The sequence below is a fragment of the Somniosus microcephalus genome, chromosome 29 (genome assembly GCF_052327205.1).
Source record: "Somniosus microcephalus isolate GS21.2 chromosome 29, FLI_Smic_1.0, whole genome shotgun sequence".
NCBI classification, from domain to species: domain Eukaryota; kingdom Metazoa; phylum Chordata; class Chondrichthyes; order Squaliformes; family Somniosidae; genus Somniosus; species Somniosus microcephalus.
In genome coordinates, this window is record NC_141015.1 from 15,510,117 (window position 1) to 15,536,599 (window position 26,483).

A 26,483-nucleotide genomic window follows, 5' to 3' on the forward strand; every position below is an offset into this window, starting at 1 on the left:
ACCGAAGGTTTCGGAGGTGGGCAATGTTTTATCGCCACCCCCAGCCATTGAAGCGGCAATGCGATGGCTTGTTGTGCCATCGAGCTGCTTGGGGAAGCATGGAGCGTTGTCCTTGCCACTCTACGCGTGCCCTCTGTCGATGGTCACTGCGCAGCATTGGCAGAAACATGGCAGCAGCTTGCCTGCCCGCTCAGTCACGGAATGGGATGGGTAGCAGGTCCTTTGCCCACTCCCTCCTCTTAGCTGAGATACAAGGGTGTATTTTACAAATGCGCACCCCTGGCATGGAGGCTTGCCCACCAGAGGTGTATTGTAGGAAATAGTGCGCGTCCCCCCGCCACCCCCGCCCCCGTTCACGAATCTCCACGCAAGTTCCCAGTCGGTGCTCCTGGGTCAAAGCTCTGTGCCAGCAAAGCCACTCAATAAATGTACCCTAGGATGCCTGGCATGGGGAGTGTCTCAACTAGCGAGGTTTTCAGATTCTCCTATGAACATGCAAACAGGAAAAGACCAGCTGGTCCATCAAGCCTGCCCCACACGGTGATGGCTGGAGGACCGTGACTAAACACTTCCTCCTTTCTCTTCGCCCGCCTCCCCCCCCCCCCCAACGGCCCCCCACCCCCACAGCCTTATAATCTCCTGGGAAAGGAAAAAAAAGAGAAAAAAACCCAGGGTCAATCGGGGAAAAAATACTCTCGAAAATTCCTCAGGTGATCGAAACCTGTCCAGGAGATCAGGTGGACCAAGTGTGATCTACAAAGACACTTACTGCTACATTTTAAAAATTCGTTTTATGGGATGTGGGTGTCGCTGGCGAGGCCAGCATTTGTTGCCCATCCCTAATTGCCCTTGAGAAGGTGGTGGTGAGCCGCCTTCTTGAACCGCTGCAGTCCGTGTGGTGAAGTACTCCCACAGTGCTGTTAGGGACGGAGTTCCAGGATTTTGACCCAGCGATGATGAAGGATCAGCGATATAGTTCTAAGTCAGGATGGTGTGTGACTTGGAGGGGAACTTGGAGGTGGTGGTGTTCCCATGCACCTGCTGCCCTTGTCCTTCTAGGTGGAAGAGGTCGTGGGTTTGGGAGGTGCTGCCGAAGAAGCCTTGGCGAGTTGCTGCAGTTCATCTTGTAGATGGTACACACTGCAGCCACAGTGCGCCGGTGGTGGAGGGAGTGAATGTTTAAGGTGGTGGATGGGATGTCAATCAAGCGGACTTCTTTGTCCTGGATGGTGTCGAGCTTCTTGAGTGTTGTTGGAGCTGCACTCATCCAGGCAAGTGGAGAGTATTCCATCACACTCCTGACTTGTGCCTTGTACATGATGTGACCTCTGCCCCAGTCAGGAACCAGAGTCCAGCTCCCCCTTGAAGGCATCTCACACTATAATGTCAATTATGGGGACAGACCCAGTAGCACTCAGTTTGTCAAACAGCGAACGACTGCTCCCTACCAGGGTAGGGTGTATGACGTAGGGCACGCGGGGCATCTGCCTCCCTCCTTAGCTGGGAAAACGGGTGTGTGTGGCTTTGGCATAGGCCGCTCACCCCCTATCTCGCCCAAGGAATGATGTATGGCAGGGAGAGATTTAAATCAGAGAAGGGGCAGAATGAGAAGTTAACTTCTGTTAATTAAAATAATATTTCAACCGCTTGCCAATCACAACATTGCTGATCCTCTCTCCTGCTGCTTAGATGTTGCTGGGGCTCATTAGCAAATGGACATCATTGCTGGTGATCCCTTTCACTCGTTAGTGCTTCAAAAAGCCAGACAGCTATTTCTGGTACGTGCTCCACCAACTGAGCAAACCTATCATGGGGTTGGTTTTGAGGAGTCTGCAACTAATCCCCCAGTCTGTCTCATCACTCCGTATGTCGGGAACGGCTTATAACACGGCGAGTTTTCTAATTCTCATTTTGTATTAGCGAAAGTGTCAAAGGAACTGTTTTTCCAACAATTAGCTCTATGTTTTAAAAAAATCCGATCGGGCTAGGTTTTACAGATTCAGCTCCCAACTTGGAGTTTTCCCACTGGGAATTTTATGGATGGAAAATTTGGCAGTGCCGGCTGATCTTTGCCGGCCCGGGTTCTGGTTTTGTCTTCCTGAAGGAAAAATAAATGCCGGGCTACGGGGAAAGGGTGGGGGAGTGGGACTAGCTGAAGTGCTCTTGCAGAGAGCCGGCACGGGCTCGACGGGCCGAATGGCCTCCTTCTGGGCTGTAACCATGCTATGATTACAGACAAAATTCTGAGCCGGGGGCCAGATTCATAAAGCCTACCCGGTTAACTTCACTTCGGTGGAGCCAATCAGACACGCGACGAGATGTCTGGTGGCCCGAAGTGATGTCATGACGGGACGGTGACATCACTGCGATGCTTTAAGACCCGCATTGATACGTGGGCTGATCTTGTATCGATTATTTCTACGAGAGTATCACCGGCTCTTTGGGTATTTCACCTTATGCCTTCGATGCCAACCGTTTCCAGCCTCTGCTTGCACTGTTCGCCTGGCGGTCTGGGAAACAGCCGACTACCCAAGTTGGCCCACGATGCACAGCTTGAGCGGGGGCTGGAAAAGCAGATGTCCGCAGCAAAAATGGGGGGTGGGGGGGCATTGTGGTGGGCTTGGGAGCTGTGTAGCAATCTAACCAAGATTAACAAGTAGGTTGGATTTGTCAGCATGAATTCACTGTTTCAAGCACTGAGATCATCTTCTTACTCATTGTCGCTGCTTATAGCAGATTGCTTCCATTGTCCGATTAGTTCACTGCTGTTTGCTGCTAAAAGGGGGCATCAGATTACTTAGTCTTACTCAGTTGAAAAATCGATGAAGGGTTTCCCCCCTTATGCCTCGGCTGGTAAATGCACTGCCTACTGTGATGCTGAGCTACACAGAGCGGCAGGGCTCCTGAGCTTGACCTGCATCCGAGCTGAGTTTGCTGATCTTGGCCTGGGGCTCGGGAGGGAGGTGAGATAGGGGCTTCCACTCCTGAATGTTATCCAGTGATCCCTGCTGGGAAACGCATGTATCGGGACGGAGGGCCAAGGACAGGATTGGGATCAGTGTTGATGACCCGCGTGGTCGACACTTGGGTGAGGTACCAGAGAACAGCAGTGCCTTCAGACCAGGAGAGGAGGGAAAGGGTATTTTTAAGAAAAAAAAAATCATTGCCTGAGCATTCAATTTTTCATTTCCGATACCGTGGTCAAACATTGATTGTGAAAATGATATTGTAATTTTGTAATGTTCTCTAGCCGGGAACTCAATTACTTTTGTTCGGATAGGTTTACATATTAGTGTCGAATTGAAGGCACCATGTCCTTTTTGGGGGGGGGGGTTCAGAATTGAATTATGAATTTGAAGGGAAATCTGTGACTTTACACTTGTGTGGAAGGTGCACCATTCATGGTGTTAAGTCCCTGCTTAACAAAAACAGACAGGGCTTCATACCTGAACCTCAAATATTGGGAAGCTCCTTCGAATTTCCCATTTTTGGAAGATCCAAGATGGAGGTCATGTCAGTGCTGACCTCAAACTGAACGTTGTGACCAGCAGTGAAAACCAACTCCTCTAGGAACTCAGGATAAGACATCTGTCGTGTCTCACCATCCCACGACACACACCCTCCCCCTACCTCCCTGCTTGACTGCACTGCGTCTGCAAAATGTGACCTCACTCACTCGTATTTATAAATGAGACCTGGACCTCAAATGGCTACACCAGTGTAAACCAGCAAATTCTGATGCGCATCCCATGGTTTTCATTAACTTGTGAATGGAATACATGTATTGCTGTGTGCTGCTATCTGAAATTCTATGCTGTATAATTAAAGTAATGGTCAGTGCCATGATTGTCCGCTTCCGTGTCTTGAGATGGCAAGGGGCACTCAATGTAAAGTATGACAGGCTTTCAGTCGATGAGGTGATACTATCACTGAGTTAACCAAATCTGACTTAATGTAGGTCCTTTTATTTTCAAATAAACCCAGTCAGCATCTGAGAGTTTGCATTGTGCCAAAATTAATCAGCTTCTAGGTGTCAAACAGAGCAAATGGTGGGACCCAATTGGGTGCGACCCCCCATTGAGGCTTCACACGCTTGTCAAATCATTTCAACCTCAACGACAGTGGAGAAGGCTCCAGAATCCCGTTGAAGTCCTGGTTGGGGTAGCACTGGCGGGGCGAGGGTTGCTGTGGTTTGTGTTTTAGGGCACAGTGCTGTAATCGATGGGGGTCCCAGGGAGACACTTTGGTTGGTGTTACATACAGAGAAACAAACCAGTTTACAAGCTCCTCCGGACCACCTGAGAAGTTGGCCCCAAACTGGGATCTTTGGCTTCATTAGAAACTGTGTTTTTTTTTTGTAAATTGAAATTTTGCTGTGAACTCCGTTCAATAAAATCAGTTTAAATTTAATTGACTTGCGTTATGAATTAATTCCTTCTTTAATTCTCTCTCTTTTATTGGGACATTGTTCAGATCTCTGTGTTTTTATGAATGTTTCTGGGTCGTAGCATTTTAAGTAATTGAGGGAACTGGAGGCTGACTTCCTTGAGAAAAGGAGAGAGTTTGAGGTGATCCAGGCACATTGTTGCCTGTGGAGATGGTTCCTATCCTACAGCCCATATTAGCAACCTGAACGGAAGGAAGGAAGTGAGGTGGAGATATTTTCACCCAAAGATTAACAATTCTGGAATACCTTAACAGGGAACATAGAAACTGCTAGACGAAGAAAGACCAAGGTCCATCTAGTTCGCCATCTGCACCCTGATAATCACAGGATACAACGATCATGGAGTCTATTATATTGGAAGCATTATAGCAGAAGTGTAAAAGCTTCAAGAGGTCATAGAATCATAGCATCATACAGCACAGAGGAGGCCATTCGGCGCACCCTGCCTGTGCCGGCTCTTTGGTCGAGCTATCTGATTAGTTCCACTCTCCTGCTCTTCCCCCATAGCCCTGTAATTTTTTTCCCCTTCAAGTATTTGCCCAATTCCCTTTTGAAAGTTATTATTGAATCTGCTTCCACTGCCCTTTCAGGCAGCGCATTCCAGATCACAACAACTCGCTGCGCATAATAAACCTTTCCATGGCCTCACCCCCTCCCTATCTCTGTAACCTCCTCCAGCCCCACAAACCCCCGAGATATCTGCGCTCCTCTAATTCTGCCCTCTTGAGCATCCCTGATTATAATCTCTCAACCTTTGGTGGCCGGGCCTTCTGCTGCCTAGGCCCTAAGCTCTGGAATTCCCTCCCTAAACCTCTCCGCCTCTCTAACTCTCTCTCCTCCTTTAAGATGCTCCTTAAAACCTACTTCTTTGACCAAGCTTTTGGTCACCTGTTCTAATTTATCCTTATGTGGCTCGGTGTCAAATCTGTTGTCTTAAAATACTCCTTGGGACGTTTTACTGCATTAAAGGCGCTATATAAATACAAGTTGTTGTTGTTGTTGCGTAAAAACATTTCTCCTCATCTCCCCTCTGGGTCTTTTGCCAATTATTTTAAATCTGTGTCCTTTGGTTACCGACCCTCCTGCCAGCGGAAACAGTTTCTCCCGATCTACTCTAGCAAAACCTTTCATCATTCTGACCACAGGGCAGATGGAGGCCATTAAGCCCATCCTTTCTGTTTGAGGATAGATTTTACTTCTGATTAGATGTTCTATCTATTCTTCGGAATCAATAAGGTTCTTCAAATGTTGGGTTCAAGCATTCACAGATTTATTAAGCATACAGTATGTGCAATAGTGCTTAGGTATACGCTTAAAAGATAGTACTTACAACCACACCTGATGGTTGGGGTCTTGGTTCTGAGCTCAGTATTCAGTCCGATCTATATACCTTTCTGAGTTACAAGTTCCTTCTCAAAATGTCCACCTAGGGTAAGTTACACAGACCTGATCAGGTCTCGGCCACGTGTAGAGCTTTACATCTGCAGAGTGGTGACTAATGGGCAATGTTACAACGCTTCTATTGATTGACATGGGTGAGGATGTAAACAGCATGCTTTCCACTTTCTGAGGAATACGGCCCAGTATCAGGAGAGTCCAATTGGACCCATGCCTTATCAATAACTTCAGTTAATAAGCTGATTTCCTTACTAACACACCCTTTTTCTATCAAGTTAACCAGATGAGTATAACTCACTTATTCCGTCATCTTGCGCATTTCTCTCTTGTTACATAGAATTGTGATTGCACCAAGTGAAACTTGTCTTTGATTCTGTACCAATCAATGCCAGCTTGATTCCTCCATTAAAAAGATATTATTTACCCCCAGATGTTTTTCTTTTGCAGGACTAACTGTTACCCTTGCCCCCATTATCAGTGATTGCAGCTGCCCGAAACTCAGGAACCAATATGCAACAGCCAATTAACTTCTCTCTTTAAGCAAGTGATTACATCACATTGACCTGCCGGAGTTGTAAGGGTCAGTCTCAGGTCACAGGTTCTTTGGTCACTGCTTCAGAATTGAATCATTGTCCCGTCTAAACAAACAAACAAACATTAAAAGCTAACATTACCGCAACATAAAGCGAAATCAGTAACAGCATTAAACTAGCACACTTCAAGTCAGTCCGGTTAACCCTCTCCTTACAGTGTCAGCGCTGGCTCTTTACTGGAGCAATCCAGAACCAATCCCACTGCCCCACTCTCCCCAAAGCCCTGTACCTTCCTCTGCATCAAACTAAAAGATGCAATGGTCTCTGCCTCACCAATCTTTGTAGCAAAACATTCAAAGCCCCAACAACCCTCTCCTAATCTCTCTCCTCACTCCCCCAGTGACAATTTTAAACTGATGACCCCTCACTAACTCCCCTACCAGTGGAAATAGTCTTTCTCCAATCACTCCAACAAAACACTCCATAATTTAAAAAAAACTCTATTAAATCTCCTCTTAGCCTTCACTGCTCTGGTGGAAACAGTCCCAGTATCTCAAGCCTCACCTCATAACTACAGTCCCCCATTCCTGGCATCATCTTCGAGTTGGGGTACAGATCAGCCATGACCTAAAAGAAAGACTTGCATTTATACAGCACCTTTCATGACCTCAGGACATCCCAAAATGCTTTACAGCCAATGAACTGTAGCCACTGTTGTAATGTAGGAAACACGGCAGCCAATTTGCACACAGCAAGGTCCCACTAACAGCAATGAGATAAAAACCAAATAACCTGTTTTTTTTTATGTTGAGTTAAGGGACTTCTTTGGCCAGGAGATCGAGAAGAACTCCCCTGCTCTTCTTCAAAACAGTGCCTTGTGATCTTTTTATGTCCACCTGAGAGGGCGGACAGGTCCTCAGTTAATGTCTCATCCAAACACTCCCTTAATACTGCACTGAAGCGTCAGCCTGGATTATGTGCTCAAGCCTCTGCAGTGGGACTTGAACTTATGACCTACTGACTCAAAGGTGACTGAGCCACAGTAGAGTACACTTGGGGGCCTGAATGGTCTATTCCTGTTCCTATGTTCCGATGGTCCTGGTGAATCTACGCTGTAAGCTCTCTGGGGCTTTAATGTCTTTTCTATAACAAGATGCCTGGAATTGCACACTTTTCAGCCTACCTCTGTGAAGTTCAAACTATGCTGAGTTTTGCATTTGTCCATGAGATTTCCTAAAGGGGTTGAAGCAGGGGCAGACGGGAATTACATGCGGGGAAGAGATTGTTAAATGTTAAGCAAATAAAGTAGCTACCAAAATAATCTGCACAGAGATACTGATTTGTCAACTCCAGGTTTGGGAATTGAATGAATCAGAGATAAAGTGGGAACTAGGCTGAGCTAAATACAATGAGGGACCTCAGCCCACCCGTGTCCAGGCAAGAGGCCTGTGACCCAATACTTTACTCTTTAACATTTTATGGATTTTTCTCAATCAGTATTGTACTGTCACAATGAGCCAAGGAGTGGCGAGCAGTGGTTTGTGCTCGCGAGTCCCTGACCTTTGCTCTCAGTGATGGATGAAGCCATTGTACCACTGACATAAGATTCTTTTCCCAGCAGAAAGGTAATCAGATGGAGGTGCCCACCTGTACTGCTCCCACACACGACTTTACATTCAGTCACTTGGAAATGACAGTTTCAGCAACCTGTTCCAGACAGGGCAGGGAGCTTAAGAACATAAGAAATAAGAGCAGGAGTAGGCAATACGGCCCTTCAAGCCTGCTCCGCCATTCAATAAGATCATGGCTGAACTTCTACATCAACTCCACTTTCCCACCCGATCCCCATATCCCTTGATTCCCTTAGTGCCCAACAATCTATCGATCTCAGTCTTGAATTTACTCAACGACTGAGCATCCACGATCCACTGGGGTCGAGAATTACAAAGATTCACCACCCTCTGAGTGAAGACATTTCTCCTCATCTCAGTCCTAAATGGCCGACCCCTTATCCTGAGACTATGCCCCCTAGTTCGAGATACTCCAGCTGGGGGAAATAGCCTCTCAGCATCTACTCTGTAAAGCCCTCTAAGAATTTTATACGCTTCAATGAGATCACCTCTCATTCTTCTAAACTCCAGACAATATAGGCTCGTTTTACTCAATCCCTCCTCATAGGACAGCTCTCTCATCCCAGGAATCAATCTCGTGAACTTTTGTTGCACCGCCTCCAAGGTAAGTAGGTAAGGATACACAGTACTCCAGGTGTGGTCTCACCAAAGCCCTATATAATTGTAGCAAGACTTCCTTACTCTTATATTCCAACCCCCTTGCAATAAAGGCCAACATACAATTTGCCTTCTTAATTGCTTGCTGTACCTGCATGCTAACTTTCTGTGATTCGTGTAATAAGGACACCCAAATCTCTCTGAATACCAACATTTACTCGTCTCTCACCTTTTAAAAAATATTCTACTTTTCCACTCTTCCTACCAAAGTGATGCTACTTGGAGGAAGCACTAGGGTAGCAAAGGGACCATGGACTCTGGGTGGGGAAAGTCAATGTCCACCACCAAGAGTGGCTCGGTAGTACCACCACCGACCAAGCTGGCCCAGTCCTGAAGGACATAGCTGGCAGGCTGGGCTTGCAACAGGTGGTGAAAGAACCAACAGGAGGGAATTCTTTACTTAACATCGTCCTCATCAATCACCATCCAGGACAAAGCAGCCCGCTTGATTGGCACCCCATCCACCACCTTAAAACATTCACTCCCTCCACCACCGGCGCACCGTGGCTGCAGTGTGTACCATCTACAAGATGCACTGCAGTAACTCGCCAAGGCTTCTTCGGCAGCACCTCCCAAACCCACGACCTCTACCTCCTAGGATAAGGGCAGCAGGCGCATGGGAACACCACCACCTCCAGGTTCCCCTCCAAGTCACACACCATCCTGACTTGGAAATATATCGCCGATCCTTCATCGTCGCTGGGTCAAAATCCTGGAACTCCCTCCCTAACAGCACTGTGGAAGTACCTTCACCACACGGACTGCAGCGGTTCAAGAAGGCAGCTCACCACCACCTTCTCAAGGGCAATTAGTGATGGGCAATAAATGCTGGCATTGCCAGCGACGCCCACACCCCATATACGAATAAAAAAAATCCGTTGAGTTTCTGCATTCAACAACTGCTTGACTTCAGTATCCTCACTAACTTCAAATGGAATCTCCACAGCTAAAGTTTCCTCTGAGAAGCTTGTTTCTTACTTCATGCTAAACACTTCTTTTCCTCTCAAAAATTCTTAGCCCTCTAAAAATCCCAAGTCTGCACAAGACTTGAATCCTGCTCCATATTTGGGGAGGCTCTTCTCTGTCATGCTCTAGTGCAGGACAGTGGGAGAAGCTTGTGGTCTGATGGACGATTCCCCATCTCACTTCTAACTTCCAATCACTCTCGATCTTTCTCTGGTTCCCAATGAAAATCGAGCCCCATGTCTACAATACTCAGGGGGGTTGTTTAGCTCTGTTGACTCTCACTACCCTCTGCAGTCACAACCTTATCAATGAAGGACTGCTTGTTACATTCACCAATTTTATTTCACTTTGACAAACCTTTTTGCCTGGCAAAGCATTTCAAGAAATTAAAATTAAGGGTCTATATATACTTTCCACAGGACGGTGGCATAGTGGTTAGCACTGTTGCCTCACAGCGCCAGGGACCCGGGTTCAAATCCGGCCTCGGGTGACTGTCTGTGTGGAGTTTGCACATTCTCCCCGTGTTTGCGTGGGTTTCCTCCGGGTGTTCTGGTTTCCTCCCACAGTCCAAAGATGTGCGGGTTAGGTTGATTGGCTATGATAAATTGACCCTTAGTGTTAGGGGGATTAAATATGTGGGGATAGGGTGGGATATGTGTTGGTGTAGGGGTTACGGGGATCGGGTGGGACATGTGTCGATGGGCCGAAATGGCCTCTATCTGCACTGTGGGGTTTCTGTGATTCTGTGATACACCGTCCGACACACTCTTCCTCTTTTTTAATGTTTGGAGATCAAAGGCGGGATTCTTCCCCTTGACCCTGCCCAAAATTGGGGCAGGTGGGGGGGGGGGGGGGGGGGAGGTGGTGTTGGTCTGGAGTCGGTGGGGGGGTGGGGAAACTCACCAGAATGATACCGGGGTTAAAGGTTTAAATTATGAGGACAGGCTTTACAGACTAGGCTTGCATTCCCTTGAGTATAGAAGATTAAGTGATGATCTAATCAAGGTGTTTCAGATGATTAAAAGATTTGATAGGGTATTTAGAGAGAAACTATTTTCTCTGATGGAGGAGAAGGGGGCATAACCTTAAAATTAGAGCTTGGCCATTCAGGGGTGATGTCAGGAAGCACTTCTTCACACAAAGGGTAACAGAAATCTGGAACTCTCTCCCCCAAAAAGCTGTTGAGGCTGGGGGTCAATTGAAAATGTCAAAACTGAGATTGATAGATTTTTGTTGTGTAAGGGTATTAAGGGTTAAGGAACCAAGGCGGGTAGATGGGGTTGAGCTACAGATCAGCCATGATCTAACTGAATGGCAGAACAAGCTTGAGAGGCTGAATGGCCTCCTCCTATTCCTATATGCCCATGTTCCTACGACAGTGGCGGATAATGAGGCAAAATTGGGTGGTGAGCCCTAACACTGACTCACTAACTCGCAAATGCCAGTGGGGGAATGAGGGACGGGGCCTGGGTCCTGCGGAAAGTATATATAGACCCTTAATTTTAATATTTCTTGAAATGCTTTGCCAGGCAAAAAGGTTTGTCAAAGTGAAATAAAATTGGTGAATGTAACAAGCAGTCCTTCATTGATAAGGCAGGAAACATGGTTGTGACTGCAGAGGGTAGTGAGAGTCAACAGAGCTAAACAAACCCCCTGAGTATTGTAGACATGGGGCTCGATTTTCATTGGGCCGTGGAGGCGGAATTGGAGGCATGTGGGGGGTTAAAATCCTGAAATCGGGGGTCCTGAACCCATCCCGCACCCAACCCGCTTCCATGCCAGTTTCAAAGGCGGCGGGTACCCGCCCTGCACTGGGACCCCCCTCCCCGAGGCGGGAAGGGGATTAGTGCCAATTAACTGCCTGTTAACAGGTAGTTAACAGGCAGTTTTTAGCCTAATCCCTATTTTTAATGTTGAAGTCTGGGATTCCCAATGGCTCCAAACCACGCCAAGTTAGAGGAGGCGGACGGTCAGGATGAAGGGCTTGGAGGGGTCGAGATGTCCGGTGTTCAGGTGAGTGATGGGTGCATGAGTGCAAAGGTAAGTGTGTTTGGTGTGTGTAAGGTGTTTAAAGAAGTTCTACTAACCTTTACTTACCTTTACAGCCTTCCTTCCTTCAGGTCTCGGGAGTCCCTCATCTCACCGGCACAGAAAGCAGAATGGCTGCGAGCTGTCAAAAGTTGCAGCATTCAGCTTTCTGTTCTGGGGAGATCTCTAAATCAGCCTGAGAGGAAGGAATTAACTTAGTGTACAGATTGTCAGTGTTTGACAGCTTCAAACAGCTGTGAAAAGCTGATATTTCATCTGTCAAAAGGTCTTGACAGATGAAATATCAGTCTGTGACGTCACCTGTTGCCGGGTGGCCCTTAATTGGCCTGCTGAGCCCGCTGGGTGGGCTCAACAGGTTCAATCAAGTTAAAATCACATGGGTTGGCTACAACTCGATGGAGGCGGGACTACAACCCTGAAAATTGTAGCCCCGCCTCCTATCCGCCTCCTCAATGAAAATCCAGCCCGGTGGCTCTGGTGACCTTTCTGAGGTGAGAAGTCAAACCTTTGAAGTTTTGAAATGCAGAATACGACGTAATGCATGAACCGAACCAAGTGGTTTTCTGCCACTTTTGTAAACTTTAGGAGTGAATGAACAATTTTAGGCTGTGATAAGGACAAACTGAATGATGGCCACACAGGATGTGTGAGTGTAAACGATTGACAGCTCAAACAGCTCAGACCAACATTAAAGGGACATTTCACTATCTCTGAATGAATGATTTACTGCAAAAGACAAGGGAAGCTGTATAAAACACAGCGGCTAAAGAATATCAGCACTGCAGTCAGAAGAAGGTGGCCTGGCCAGTCTTTTCGGCTACGAGGGTTAGGCTGCAGTCGGAAGGAGGGGCCTGGCCAGTCATCTCGCCTACGAGGGTCAGGCTGCAGTCGGAGGAAGGAGGGGCCTGGCCAGTCTTTTCACTTACGAGGACCTACAATCAGCGGGTGGGTGTATGTCTGATTTCCTGTAATATTATTGGTGAACTGCTCGAACAGTGGTTGGGGTTTAGAATCTGTCTTCGGAACAATAAAAGGTTAAAGACAGAACCCGTGCGTCTGGTGTAATTTCTCATAAGTCTCAAGTCCGAACTCTATAACCTGTTGGACGGGGCGAGGGCTAATTCCGCACGTCTAGTGAAGGAATAAGCCGTATAACCTATTCAGAAAAATACACCATTCTATGAAAGAATTCTGGCCTTATTTAAACATGACAAACCGGGTCTGGAAATCTAGAAACCTAACGATGAAAAAGCTGTGATAGCATTCTGGCTATTGAGATAAGATAAGTTGTTGACACTGAATCAATAACCTTATTGAAACAGAAGGTTAAAGGCTCCTGACAGTCTGAACCTGTGAGAACAAGACAGTAGGTCACCCTGTACAAGGTGTTCTAATTTACACGTCGTAAAGAAGCACAAATATCTGCCTTTGTAAAAATGACGTCAAGTAAAACGCACCTGCCGTTACACCATTTTTAATGGTAAACTTAGAACACCTAGAGAAGAGACATAATTCTGTAATGCTACCAGCTGAGGTGACTATAAGAATTGCAGGGGTCAGCAGAAAAATGACGAGAGGTAATTAGCTTACATCAGCAGAAAACCTTAAAGGAAATACCACTGGAAAAGGGTATAAATATTGAACTCTCAAATGGGATAGTAGACTCGCTTTAAAGGGGCAAAGCAATTCTCAGCTTCAGAGGTGGCTCTGTAAGTCTCCAACTCTTTGTACCTCGAGAATCAAAGGTATTTGATTTTGGTGGATATCCTGTAGAAAACTAAGAACTGTAAAACTGTAGCGAAGTTAAGATTTGAGAGTAAGGATCTCTGATAATAGAATTATAAGCTTTCTCTTTTTGGAACTGTTAATGTTGCGATTGACTCACCAACTGTAAATTACATGTCAGTTCTTTAATAAATCTATATATTTTTAGAATTGTCTCACATAATACTTCTGTATTAAACTCGCAAACTCAATCTCTATACACTCTTTGGTGAGGAGTTGCCGAATTCTGGGGGAGTTTTCCGGACCCTCATAATATCCGGAACGTTACAATCTAGCTAAACTTATTAAAAGTGCTATCTGGAGGATGGTAACATTTTCAGGTTGTTCCTTTCCTTTATGGAGAGATAGTCTGGACCTTTAGACCCAATTAAGCATCTTTAGGATTCGGCTACCTCAAATTTTAGTTGAAAGTGAACGTCTGGGGAATACGCCTGATCTGGGGTAGCCCTAAAGGGGCTAGGACTAGTAATTATCCCTTCAGTCATACAGTCCCTGGTCCATATGCCTCCTTTCCACCCCAGTTACCATCACAACAATGTGCAAGCAGGCCTGGGTTAAATTGGAAAGGCCCCAAGGGTAGGGAAAGGAGGGGGAGGCTCTGGCAGAGGTCTCTTTTCCCTCCATATAGGCCCCCACTAACTTACCTATCCTGGCTTTTGTCTCTGCCAAGCCCTATGAGACCTCAGCTTGCTTGATCTTTGAGACCCTCCTGCTCCTTCATACACGCAGCCACCTTTTCTGGTGCAGCAGCGGCAGCCCCACCGGGCTCGTACTTGCTGGTGAGAATCCCACTGGGAGCCCGTTGCACATCAATAATGAACCTCAACCATCCCAGCGAAATGGGTCGGGGTTGCTGCAGAGTCGAGGGGTTGGCGCCGGTCGCACCCCAAAGAGGAGAATCCAGCCCGAAGACTCATCACAGCCATCTACACTAATTCATTGACCTAGAAATTCATTGGCGCCGCATCCACTATGGCGGGTGGCGTGCTGTGCACATTCCACACCGGGAGACCGCTGCCCGCCATATTGGTAAAGGCTGAAGTATAGGCGTCCAGGGTCCGTGCCTGAAACAAGCGTTAGGTCTTTTGTGTATGCAAATAGGGGGCCCAAGGCTCATTTGAGGACACCCTCCATAAAATTGGGCTGCCCTGGATGCAGCCAGAGCCGGGATAGCTGCGTTCAGGGTAACCAGGTCCAGGTGTGGCCTAACCAGCAGTTCTTAAACAGACTGCTGGAGGGCGCCACCAGAAAGATAAGGTTTTATAAAAACACTTATCTTAATGTGGAGCTGGGAAGAGCAGGATTGCATCACCCGGCTCCACAGCAGTGCCAAAGACCTTTGCTGACCCTCAGCTTGGCTCCCATTCGGCCTCCGCTTGGCTCTTTCCCTCTCGTTCCCCTCCCCAAGAACCTACCTAATGGCCACTGTGTGTGAGACGCAGCAACACAAAATTTACACCCGCTTTGCCGGGCGCGCTGCATGGAGTCATGCAGCCGGTCTCGGGCCTACCCGCTTCAGCGCAGGGATTGTTCGCGGCAGTAGGTCGCTGCTATTTAATATCACCGCACTGTCTCGAAAGACGCATAACTGTGGAGCTCCTTACCTCTCACCTCTGAGTTAGGTCATGGGTTCAAGCCCCACTCCAGAGACTTGAGCAGAAATATCTAGGCTGACACTCCAGTGCAGTACTGAGGGAGCGCTGCACTGTCGGAGGTGCTGCCTTTTGGATGAGACGTTAAATCGATGCCCCGTCTCTATTATATTATCACATGGTCTGTGCTTTGCCTTTGTGTGTATGTATACACGACAACAGCGGCGTTGATTCTCACAGGTACACAGGTAGCGTGCTGAGTCACAGTTCAATGGGATCGGGACAATCATGGTCTCGCCTACAGGATTCATCGGAAGCCTCGGCCTGTATGACTGAGCTCACAAACCATTCAGTTCTTACACTGAGCGGATGGAGATGTTTTTTAAGGCCAATAACATTATTGAGACCGAAGGTGTAGATGAGAATGTTCAAACTCAAAATAAAGTAATTCGTGAATGGAAGAAAGCAATTTTTCTAACGGAGATCGGGCCAGATGTCTACGGAACGTTGACAAACCTACTCGCGCCAGGGAGAGCGAAGGATGCGTCATTTGAAGACATTGTCGAGAAACTCGAGGACCATTTTGACCCAAAGCCATTAGAAATAGCAGAGAACGATAAGTTTGGTACTAGAAACCAAAAACAAAGTGAAACCATCAGTGAGTACGTTGTAGCTCTTAATAACCTGTCTTTGAATTGTAAATTCAGCACATTTTTGGATCGTGCGTTGCGAGATAAATTTGTGTGTGGACTGGTGGATGAGCGCACACAGTCCAAGTTACTGAACACTCCAAACCTAACGTTTGACATAGCATGCAAAATTCCCCAATCTATGGAGATGGCGTCTATGAATACTAGGGAGCTCCGTCCAACTCAAGTGACTAGTGCAGCTGAGGTCTACAGTCACAAAGCCACCGCCAAACCTAAAGCTGTGAGACCGAGTCAACAGCATGTTGGTGAGAGCGGTTCAGTGAATTGTTATCGCTGCAATGGAAATCACTCACCACAGTCCTGCCGATACAGAAATGTGAAGTGTTTTCACTGCCAGAAGCAAGGCCGTATTTCAACAGCTTGCAGTGGTAGATCGAAAGCAGGAAGTAAGAACCATTCTAGTGGCAATGCAAAGCAACGACAGCAAAAGGGAGGCATTCACAATATTGAAGTGAACACACCTGATGTTGAAGAACTAGGCATCCACAGTATCTATATCACTAGTGGCAACGCTAGCAGTCATGAGAAGGACTTCCGTACAAAACTTTTGATCAACGAGCAATATATTGATATGTGTATCAACATGGTGGCGGACTGCTCTATCATGAGTAAGGACACATATGAGAGTAAGTTTAATCAAATACCACTTACAAAGAGTACCGTAGAGTTAAAAACTTACTCCGGAGAAATCCTAGAGACATGCGGACAAATGGAATGTACAGTTCAACACAATGGCCAGTCAGTAAAGCTGCCTATTATTGTAGTGAGCTACAACAACAGGCCAACCCTCATGGGCAAAGACTGATTGAGAAAGTTAAAACTAGACTGGAAAAATGTCTTCAGTGTAGATGCTTCAAAGAAGCGAGTCGACACAATGCTGAACAAGTACGAAAGCATGTTCACAGACAGATATGAGGGCATCACTGGGTATGATGCGCATATCCGCATCAAGTCCAACACAAGGCCTGTCTATTGTAAGGCAAGGCCGGTCCCCTATGTGTTGAAAAGTCAGGTGGAGGAAGAGCTAGCGAAGCTCAGAGAGAATGGAGTGCTAGTAAAAACTGACCAAAGTGAATGGGCTGCCCCGATTGTGGTAGTGCCCAAAGCAGACAAAACTATACGCTTGTGCGGTGACTACAAAGTTACTATCAGCCAAGCAGTTGACGATGAGCAGTACCCGTTATCTACATCGCAAGATTTGTATGTAGCACTCTCTGGGTCAAAGGTTTTCTCCAAGCTTGACCTGTCGCATGCTTATGCTCAGCTGAATGTTGACAAAGTGAGTCAACAGTATCTCACCATCAACACACACAAGGGACTGGACTCAGACACCAAGCTGCCGTATGGAGTAAAGTCCTGCCCCAAAATCCTCCAGGTTACGATGGATAAGATTTTACAAGGAACTCCAAATTGCTTATGCAATCAAGACAATGTGCTGATCGCAACAAGCAGTGAGGAAGAAAATCTAGAAGTGTTAGATTTAGTGCTTCAAAGGTTGAATGCCCACAATGTCAAATTGAAAAGGAGCAAATGTGCTTTTGTGCAGCCCGAGGTTGTGTACCTTGGTCTGAAAGTTGATGCAAATGGCTTGCAACCAGTGAAGGAAAAGGTTGATGCTGTCATCAATAGACACAGAATGTGTCTGAGTTAAGATTTTTCCTTGGAATGGTCCCGTATTACGCACACGACCATGTTAGCTCCAATGTAGGAGCTCCTCAAGAAAGATGTCCAGTGGAAGTGGACGAAAGCACAACAGGAAGCTTACGACACTTGTAAGAGAAGTCTCTCTAGCGATGCTCTACTTGTGCACTGTGACACAGAATGTGAGCTTAAGTTAGATTGTGATGCTTCTAGTTACGGTGTGGGAGCTGTCATAAGCCACGTAATGGATGACGGCCAAAAGAAACCAATTGCGTTCGCATCGCGAACCCTTAGAAAGAGCGAAAGAAACTGCGCGCAAATTGAAAAGGAAGCACTCGCCATAGTGTTTGGAATCAAGAAATTCCAACAGTTCCTGATCGGCAGAAAGTTTACCCTGATAACCGATCACAAACCGCTCCTAGCAATATTGGGGCCCAAATCTGCCATCCCTGCAATGGCCGCATCAAGAATGCAACATTGGGCAGTGTTGTTGTCACAATATGACTACACGATTGAATATCGCACTTCAAAGCAAAATGCAATCACAGATACCTTGTCCAGGTTGCCACATGAAGTGTGTTGGGAGTGAATGTGAGATTTTCACGCTAGGTGCAATTGACAAAGACTTTCCCGTGAATGCAACTGAGATTGCAGATGAGACTCAGAAGGACTCAGTACTGAAAAGAGTCTATGAAAACACCTTGAATGGATGGACTGATCAGTATCGGGACACAGAATTGAAACCATTTCATAACCGTCGAACTGAATTGTCTTGTGAGCAAGGTTGTATCAAGTGGGGAAACAGAGTGATGGTACCTACTTCTTTGAGAGATAGAATTCTGGCCGACCTTCATACTGAACATCCAGGGATTGTCAGTACGAAATCAATTGCAAGAAGTTTTGTTTATTGGCCTGGATTGGACTGTGATCTTGAATCACTTGTCAGCAAATGCAGCGTTTGCCAAACCACCCAAAACTCCACTACAACCCTGGTCATGGCCAAGTAGACCTTTTCAGAAAGTACATGTAGACTTCTGTGAGAAAGCAAATGATTATTTCCTGGTACTTGTAGATAGTCACTCAAAGTGGATTGAAGTGAAACACATGGGTTCAAATACTACAACTGAACGTACCATAGATGAGTTGAGGTCTATCTTCGCATGTCATGGCTTACCTGAAGAGCTTGTTTCTGACAATGGCCCTCAGTTCCGTTCTGCTCTACTCCAAGAGTTCATGAAATGAAACCGTATCAAACACACTCTCGTTCCACCTTATCATCCAGCTTCAAACGAAGCAGCTGAAAGGTCAGTCAGAATAGTGAAAGAAGCTGTCAAAAAGCAAGTGTTGCAGGGTTGTTCGGGACTCAGCATGAAGCAACGTTTGGCAAATTTCTTGCTGAAGTACAGAACTCCTCCACACACTACAACTGGATATACCCTGGCAGAACTCTTGATGAAGAGGAGATTGAGAACACGATTGAGTTTTGTTCAACCAAATTTGGCCTCAAGAATTGAACAGAAACAGTTGAGTCAGAAATGTTATTATGACAGCAATCAGAAAGAACGCAGTTTCAAACAAAACAAGTGTGTTCGTGTTCTCAGTCCTCCTGGTAATTCGAGTTCACACAAGTGGGATGTAGGAACCGTGGTAGAGGTTGGTGAAACCAAGAGACATTTGGTTGAGATTGGTGACAACATCCAAAGTGTTCGTGTAGATCAAATGACCTCTGCTAGAGATGAACCAAGACGTGATCTTGAACCACTTGATCATGAACACATACATGAGTTTGACTATGTTCAGATTTCAGAAACTGAAGTATCAGGTTCAGACAAGTCTGAGATAGAAACAGGATCATCTTTGAGTTTGGAACCAGAACAAAACAACCCAAAGATTGGTTCAACACCAAAACCTTTTGTAAGGAGATCAGGAAGGCTCCGCAAACCTGTTATTAAACTGGATTTGTAGTTGATTTAAGAGAAAAAAAGCCGGGAGTTTTTGTTATGCGGTACATGTAATGCTGGAAAAGGTGGGACCATAGTTTTGTTGTATTTGAGAGGGGAATATGTACATTTTTTTAATGGGGGAAAGCAGTGTAATGTATTATCACATGGTTTGTCACATGGTTGAGTATGAGCATGCTCAGTTCGCTCTGGCCTAGTAAAGCAAGCTCATGGACTAGCAACTCATCCTGTCTCTGTCCTTCATTTGTTCTATCCACAGCCGCTCTCTCAGGTGGATGTAAAAGATCCTATGGCACTATTTTGAAGAAGAGCAGGGGAGTTCTCCCCGCTGTCCTGGGCCAATATTTATCCCCAACCAACATCATTAAAACAGATGATCTGGTCATTATCACATTGCTGTGTGTGGGAGCTTGCTGTGCGCAAATTAGCTGCTGCATTTCCTACATTACAACAGTGACCACACTTCAAAAGTTATTGGCTGTAAAGTGCTTAGGGACGTCCTGAGGTTGTGAAAGGCGCTATAGAAATGCAAGACCTTTCTTTCTTTTTTCCCTTCGTCTTTCTTTCCTACTACTTATATAACCCAAGCATATCTCACTTAAAAACTGCTTCCTATTTTGCAATGTCTTCTCTTTTACTCTTTTGTACCTTGGTCCTTTCGATAAGGCCCCGTATAAGAGATTAGCGTGTAAAGTTAAAGCACATGGGATTGGGGGTAAGGTGCTGACTTGGATGGAGAACTGTTTGGCAGACAGAAAGCAAAGAGCTGGAATAAACGGCTCTTTTTCCGAGCGTCAGGCAGTGACTAGTGGGGTACCGCAGGGACCGGTCCTAGGACCCCAGCTATTCACAATATATATTAATGATCTAGACGAGGGAACTAGATGTAATATCTCCAAGTTTGCAGACGATACAAAGCTGGGTGGGCGTGTGTGCGGTGAGGAGGATGCCGAGAAATTCCAGTACGATTTGGACAGGTTGGGTGATTGGGCAAATGCATGGCAGATGCAGTGTAATGTGGATAAATGTGAGGTTATCCACTTCAGTGGCAAAAACAGGAAGACGGATTATTATCTGAACGGCAATAGATTGGGAGAAGGGGAAGTGCAACGAGACCTGGGTGTCCTTGTGCACCAGTCGCTGAAGGTAAGCATGCAGGTGCAGCAGGCGGCTAAGAAGGCAAATGGTATGTTGGCCTTCATAGCGAGAGGATTTGAGTACAGGAGCAAGGAAGTCTTGCTGCAGTTGTACAGGGCCATGGTGAGGCCACACCTTGAGTATTGTGTGCAGTTTTGGTCGCCTTATCTGAGGAAGGATGCTCTTGCCATGGAGGGAGTGCAGCGAAGATTCACCAGACTGATACCTGGGATGGCAGGAATGACATATGAGGAGAGATTGGGTCGATTAGGTTTATATTCGCTAGAGTTCAGAAGAATGAGAGGGGATCTCATTGAAACTTATAAAATTCTAACAGGACTAGACAGACTAGATGCAGGAAAGATGTTCCCGATGGCAGGGGAGTCCAGAACCAGGGGTCACAGTCTAAGGATAAGTGGTAAGCCATTTAGGACTGAGATGAGGAGGAATTTCTTCACCCAGAGAGTGGTGAACCTGTGGAATTCTCTGCCACACAGGGCAGTAGAGGCCAATTCATTAAATATATTCAAGAAGGAGTTGGATATATTTCTTGAGGCTAAAGGGATCAAGGGATATGGGGAGAAAGCAGGGACCGGGTACTGAATTTGGATGATCAGCCATGATCTCATTAAATGGTGGAACAGGCTCGAGGGGCCGAATGGCCTACTCCTGCTCCTATCTTCTATGTTTCTATGTTCTCTCCCCCGCTATAATTCTTTGTCCTTTGCCGTGATTTCCCAGTTAAAAAAAGTTGCTAGCACTTTTACCTTTCAGAATGAGTTATGTGTGTAATCAGTTCAGAGTTCTCACTGGAGGTTCCAAATGCATTTTCCTGCATCAAACACACAGATTGTTCGGGAGGTTTCTTAATCTGTTTAATGATTAACAGTGTCTTCACCGACTGCAATCTCTGCCAGTCCTCTCCCCCTCCCAGGCATGTACAATATAAACGCAAGCCTCAGGAGCATGTTTAACTCCCTGCCACTCAGCGGAACTGAAGCAAGCAGAACATGGCTCGCAAACTGCACGCGGTTTTTGCACTGATCGGTGTGATCTGCACTCTAGTCCCAGGTACAGTACATTTAAACTCAATCCTTGCAAACGGCACTGTGACCCTGTGCACTGTGACCCTGTGCACTGTGACCCTGTTCACAAGAGAGCCATGAGGAAGGGTCAAAATGGGACGAGAAAACTTTGGGGTGTCTAGTGAGGGCTTAAAAGTGACCAGAACAGGAGGTGCAATCATAGATATAAGGAAATCCTAGATGTTTAGATATTAAAGCAGTATCCCTAAACACTTAAAGGGAATTTGATAGTTGCTTGAAAAAGATAAATATAAAGGGTTTGGGGAGAGAATAGCAGAGTGGGATGAGACTGGGTGGAATATTAAAGGGCACGGGGAGTGAGGGAAAGAGTGGGATTAGACTGGGTGGGATAATAAAGGGTACGGGGAGTGAGCAGGAGAGTGGGATTGGACTGGGTGGGATATTAAAGGGTACGGGGGGTGAGCGGGAGAGTGAGATTAGACTGGGTGGGATATTAAAGGGTATGGGGAGTGAGGAGAGTTGGATTAGACTGGGTGGGATATTAAAGGGTACGGGGAGTGAGGGGAGAGTGGGATTAAACTGGGTGGGATATTAAAGGGTATGGGGAGTAAGCAGGAGAGTGGGATTAGACTGGGTGGGATATTAAAGGGTATGGGGAGTGAGGGGGGAGTGGGATTAGACTGGGTGGGATATTAAAGGGTATGGGCAAGGAGAGTGGGATTCGACTGGGTGGGATATTAAATGGTATGGTGAGTGAGGGGGGAGTGGGATTAGACTGGGTGGGATATTAAAGGGTTCGGGGTGTGAGGGGGAGAGTGGGATTAGACTGGGTGGGATATTAAAGCGTACGGGGAGTGAGTGGGAGATTCCATTCTGTTAGCCTGGTCCTGTATCTTCCTCTTCTGCACACTCCCCACCCACCATCTCAAAGGTGGCTAGTTTAGGGAAATGCTTCAGATTCCCGGGATATTCACAGCCTCTTTAGGCTTCAGCACAACTCAGTCAGCTGAGAGCTGGCGTGCATCCACTTGAGGCCTTTAAAAAACTCCCCAAACCTTCACTAAAGAAAGGCAACGGCACCTGGAGAGAATCAATTAGGATTGTAAAATCTTGCAGCGCAGAAAGAGGTCATTCGGCCCATCGTGCCTGGGGCGGCTGTGGGAGATTACAGAGATAAGGAGGGGGCGAGGCCATGGAGAAATTGGAGCATTTTAAGTTTGAGGCATTGCTAGACCTGGAGCACAGGGGCGATGGGTGAACGGGACTTGGTGCAAGTCAGGGTACCGTCAGCAAAGCTTTAGGTGCGCTTACGTTTACAGAGAATGGTAGATGGGAGGCCGGCCAGGTGAGCATTGGAATAGTCGAGTCTGGAGGGTTTGAGCAGTAGGTGGGCTGAGGTAGGGGGGGAGATGGGCGATGCACCAGATAGGATAGAGCTAGTGTACATTATACATCTGTAGGATACAGTAAGAACATAAATTATAGGATATTGTCAGTATACATTATACAGTCTGCTCCTCTTAAATCAAAGTTGTTAAATTCAAATTATCATTAATTCAAATTGAAATTGTGCATTAAAACTTCCAGTGCTGATTTATAAGAATTTTCTAATTCACTCCCGGCAAAAGATGACTTTGAATTAATAGCAATAGATTGTATACGATGCAGGTGCCATGCGGTATGTAGGATGCAAGGTGTACAGATTATATAGGATGCAAGCGGTATACATTATATAGGATGCATGTGGTATGTGTTATGAAGGATGGAAGCACTATACATGAGATAGGATGCACGCCGTATACATTGCACGAGCAGGATCAGTATATGTTTTGAGTACACATTTGTGGGTTTTGATGAAATTATCTTTTTGCTTTAGGTATATACTTAATCGAAGAGACTGACACCTGTCAGAATGTGTTTGGCACTGACAGCTACCAGACCTTTAGCAGCAACTTACAGGTAATAGTTTCATCAGCACACTGTGAGTGTTAAGATTGTCGCCCTCAGTCACTTATAGAGCGAATACTGATCAGACATAGGAAATTCGGAGTGAGAACTGTGTTATAGGAGCGTGAGGCTGCGTGCCAACTGGATCAGTGCTGGTCAGCCTCAGAGCTCCACACATTAAATGGACTGAGTGGCCTAGCATGTCAGACACTAGCCTTTCACCTCGGTGATTATGGTTTAAACCCGGCCCCAACTCTTTGGCTGGAAGCCTCCCATCCGCCAGCTGTGAAAGTCCTGCTGGATAGTCGGCATGATCCAGGACAGAGCAGTCCACTTGATCGGCAGCCCATCCATTGGCTTCAACATCCACTCCCTCCACCATCAGTGTTGCAGTGTGTACTATCCACAGGATGCACTGCAGCAACTCGCCAAGGTTTCTTCGGCAGAACTTCCCAATCCTGCATCCTCCACCACCTAGAAGGACAAGGGCAGCAGAAGCATTGGGAACACCACCGCCTCCAAGTTCCCCTCCAAGTCACACAATATCCCGTCTTGGACATATATCACCGTTTCTTCATCGTTGCTGGGTCAAAATCCTAGAACTCCTGTTGCGTTTGCAAAGATAACCCAGAGGCCGTATGCAGAGCTCAGTTCATGTTGCTTTTAATGGCTGATCCAAACACACTCTTCCAGGCAAAATCAATCGAATACCTATATCCAATGTCAGACACAATACAACGATAACAGCACTATCAAACTCCATGTGCTCAGGCCAAGGCAATCGAGTACCTATCACCAATGTCAGACATAACAACTCCCTCCCTAACAGCACTGTGTGAGTACTTTCGCCACACGGACTGCAGCGGTTCAAGAAGGCGGCTCACCACCACCTTCTCAAGGGCAACTGAGGATGGGTAATAAATGCCGGCCTTGCCAGCGACGCCCACATCCCAGGAATTAATAAAATGTGAAATAAGTTTGGCCAATCTCAACCAAGTTCCACACCACAAAACCAACTCAAGGTAGTGCTAATCTGCACTAATTTGGTATTCACACTCAACCAGGGCACAGGATGGCTGGTGTGGGCGTCATCCTGTGCCCATGGTGGTGCAGTGAGGGGCCACGCCTGAGCCTGGGGCTGATAGGAGCAATTTTAACCCTACCCACCAGGTGGAAACCAGGCGGGCGGGCAGTTAAATCTGTAGGCGAGTCGGACACCTGCCTGAAGCCGATGGGGGTCCTTCTTTAAATATGCTGATCAGGGTTTGAGGACAGCATCGGGCCCTGACTGGAGTTTGAACTGTGACCTGAGCGGGGAATAGTTCTGTCTGAAGAGGAGCCGGGGTCTTAAGAGCCCCCTTGTAGGACCAGATGGAGCAGGAGTGAGGTAAGAGCGGTAACCTGGAGCAGTTTGATTAATACAGCTGTCAACGGGTTTATCACAAAGAATAAGCATTTTTAATCAGAGTGTCTCGTCTACCACCTGTGAGTAACCTGATTTTAAATAACTGAAAATGACTTTTTTTAAAAACTATACAGAACCATTTACTAGTTTCATTGGTGTACAGTAGTCAGTTTCTTAGTAAATTAAAAAATATATAATTAAAAGCTTTTAAAAGGTGACTATTAGTACCTCTGCGCCTTAAAACCAGCTTACTTTTTAGAGCCTCCTCGAAGGTCCACAAACGAGCGTAATTACAGGAAGCTCGCCGTGGTGATTAATTCGATCTGGGGGTGTGGCCAGTTTTGTGGGCGGGGCCAGCGTCCAGCGCGATGTTTTTTAAACCAGCGCTAAAGATCACGGAAACTCGATTTGCGCCGAACGGAACTTGCGTTTGAAATTCCGCGATCTTCTGCGCTGCTTCGGCCGATTCTGGGCGAACTGCGCTGGAAATACCAGCTCCTCTGCGACCCACATGGATAGTTTAGGCCTCCCCTCCCACCGCCCCATTCCCTCCCGCGGGACCCTCCCGAAACCCCTTCAATTGTTGCCGACGACTGTTCTTTTGGTGCCAGCCATCAACCTGCTCGCCAGCAGCCTCTTGCTGCCCGCGATTCTTCCCCCCACACGCCAGGCAGCAGGAGGCTGAAAGAAGGAACATAGGAACAGGAAGAGGCCATTCAGCCCCTCGAGCTTGTGCAACCATTTAGATCATGGCTGATCTGCACCTTAACTCCATCTTGGCTCCATAACCCCTAACACCCTGGCCTAACAAAAATCTATCAAACTCAGCTTTGAATTTTTCAATTGAATATAAAATCTCCCAGACCTCAAGCTGTCTCCCAGCCTGCCCGATTCCCGCTCTCAGTTAAAATCGGGCTGCAGTGTTGAAGCAGGGTGGAGGCAGCTGTACTCTGCAACTTGGGAATGGTGATGGTCACTGAATGGGGGTATAACCTTAAAATTAGAGCTGGGCCATTCAGGGGTGATGTCAGGAAGCACTTCTTCACACATAATGTCCCAGAAATTCGTGTCGGGGGCTTCCCGCGGGTGCAGGCCCCCGACCTACACTTACCTAGCGCGCCGGCCGTTGAGGCCTGGGCCTGCGTGGATTTCCGGTCTGTGGCCCGGTCCAGCTCCCGGCGCGCTGTGCTTGCGTGATCCAGTGACGTACTTAGTGCGATGCGTCGGCTGGGATCACGTGAGCACTGGGCAACCAATCGGAGGAGGGAAAAGCCCATTCATGAGTTTGACAGAAAGAACTGTCAAACTCATGAAAACTCCGGGCACCCAAAACAGTACACAACCTTAAAAAAAAAAATTTTTAAATCACAATATTTAAATGAACTATAAATAACTTTAAATAACTATTTTAAACAATAATTTAAATTTTGGGAAAAATAATTTTCCAAATCGGGGCTAAAAATACACTTACCTTACTGTAAAGTCTTTAAAAATAATAAACCTGTGGAAAAAAATTTCTAATTTTAATTAATAGACCACTTACCTTTTAAAATTAAGTCCTCATGTCTGCTTTTTTAA

The 26,483-nt window shown here is 46.6% G+C and overlaps 1 protein-coding gene across 1 annotated transcript in view; it reads left to right on the plus strand.

Moving 5' to 3' along the window:
• The first annotated feature begins 21,447 nt into the window (after positions 1-21,447).
• The window catches only part of LOC147098480 (uncharacterized), a 40,689-nt gene continuing 35,653 nt past the window's right edge, over positions 21,448-26,483 (plus strand). The window contains exons 1-2 of the mRNA XM_085970226.1: positions 21,448-21,578; positions 23,430-23,512. Of these exons, the coding sequence (XP_085826352.1) occupies positions 21,518-21,578; positions 23,430-23,512 (144 nt within the window). The 5' untranslated portion in view covers positions 21,448-21,517. The remainder of the gene's footprint in view (positions 21,579-23,429; positions 23,513-26,483) is intronic.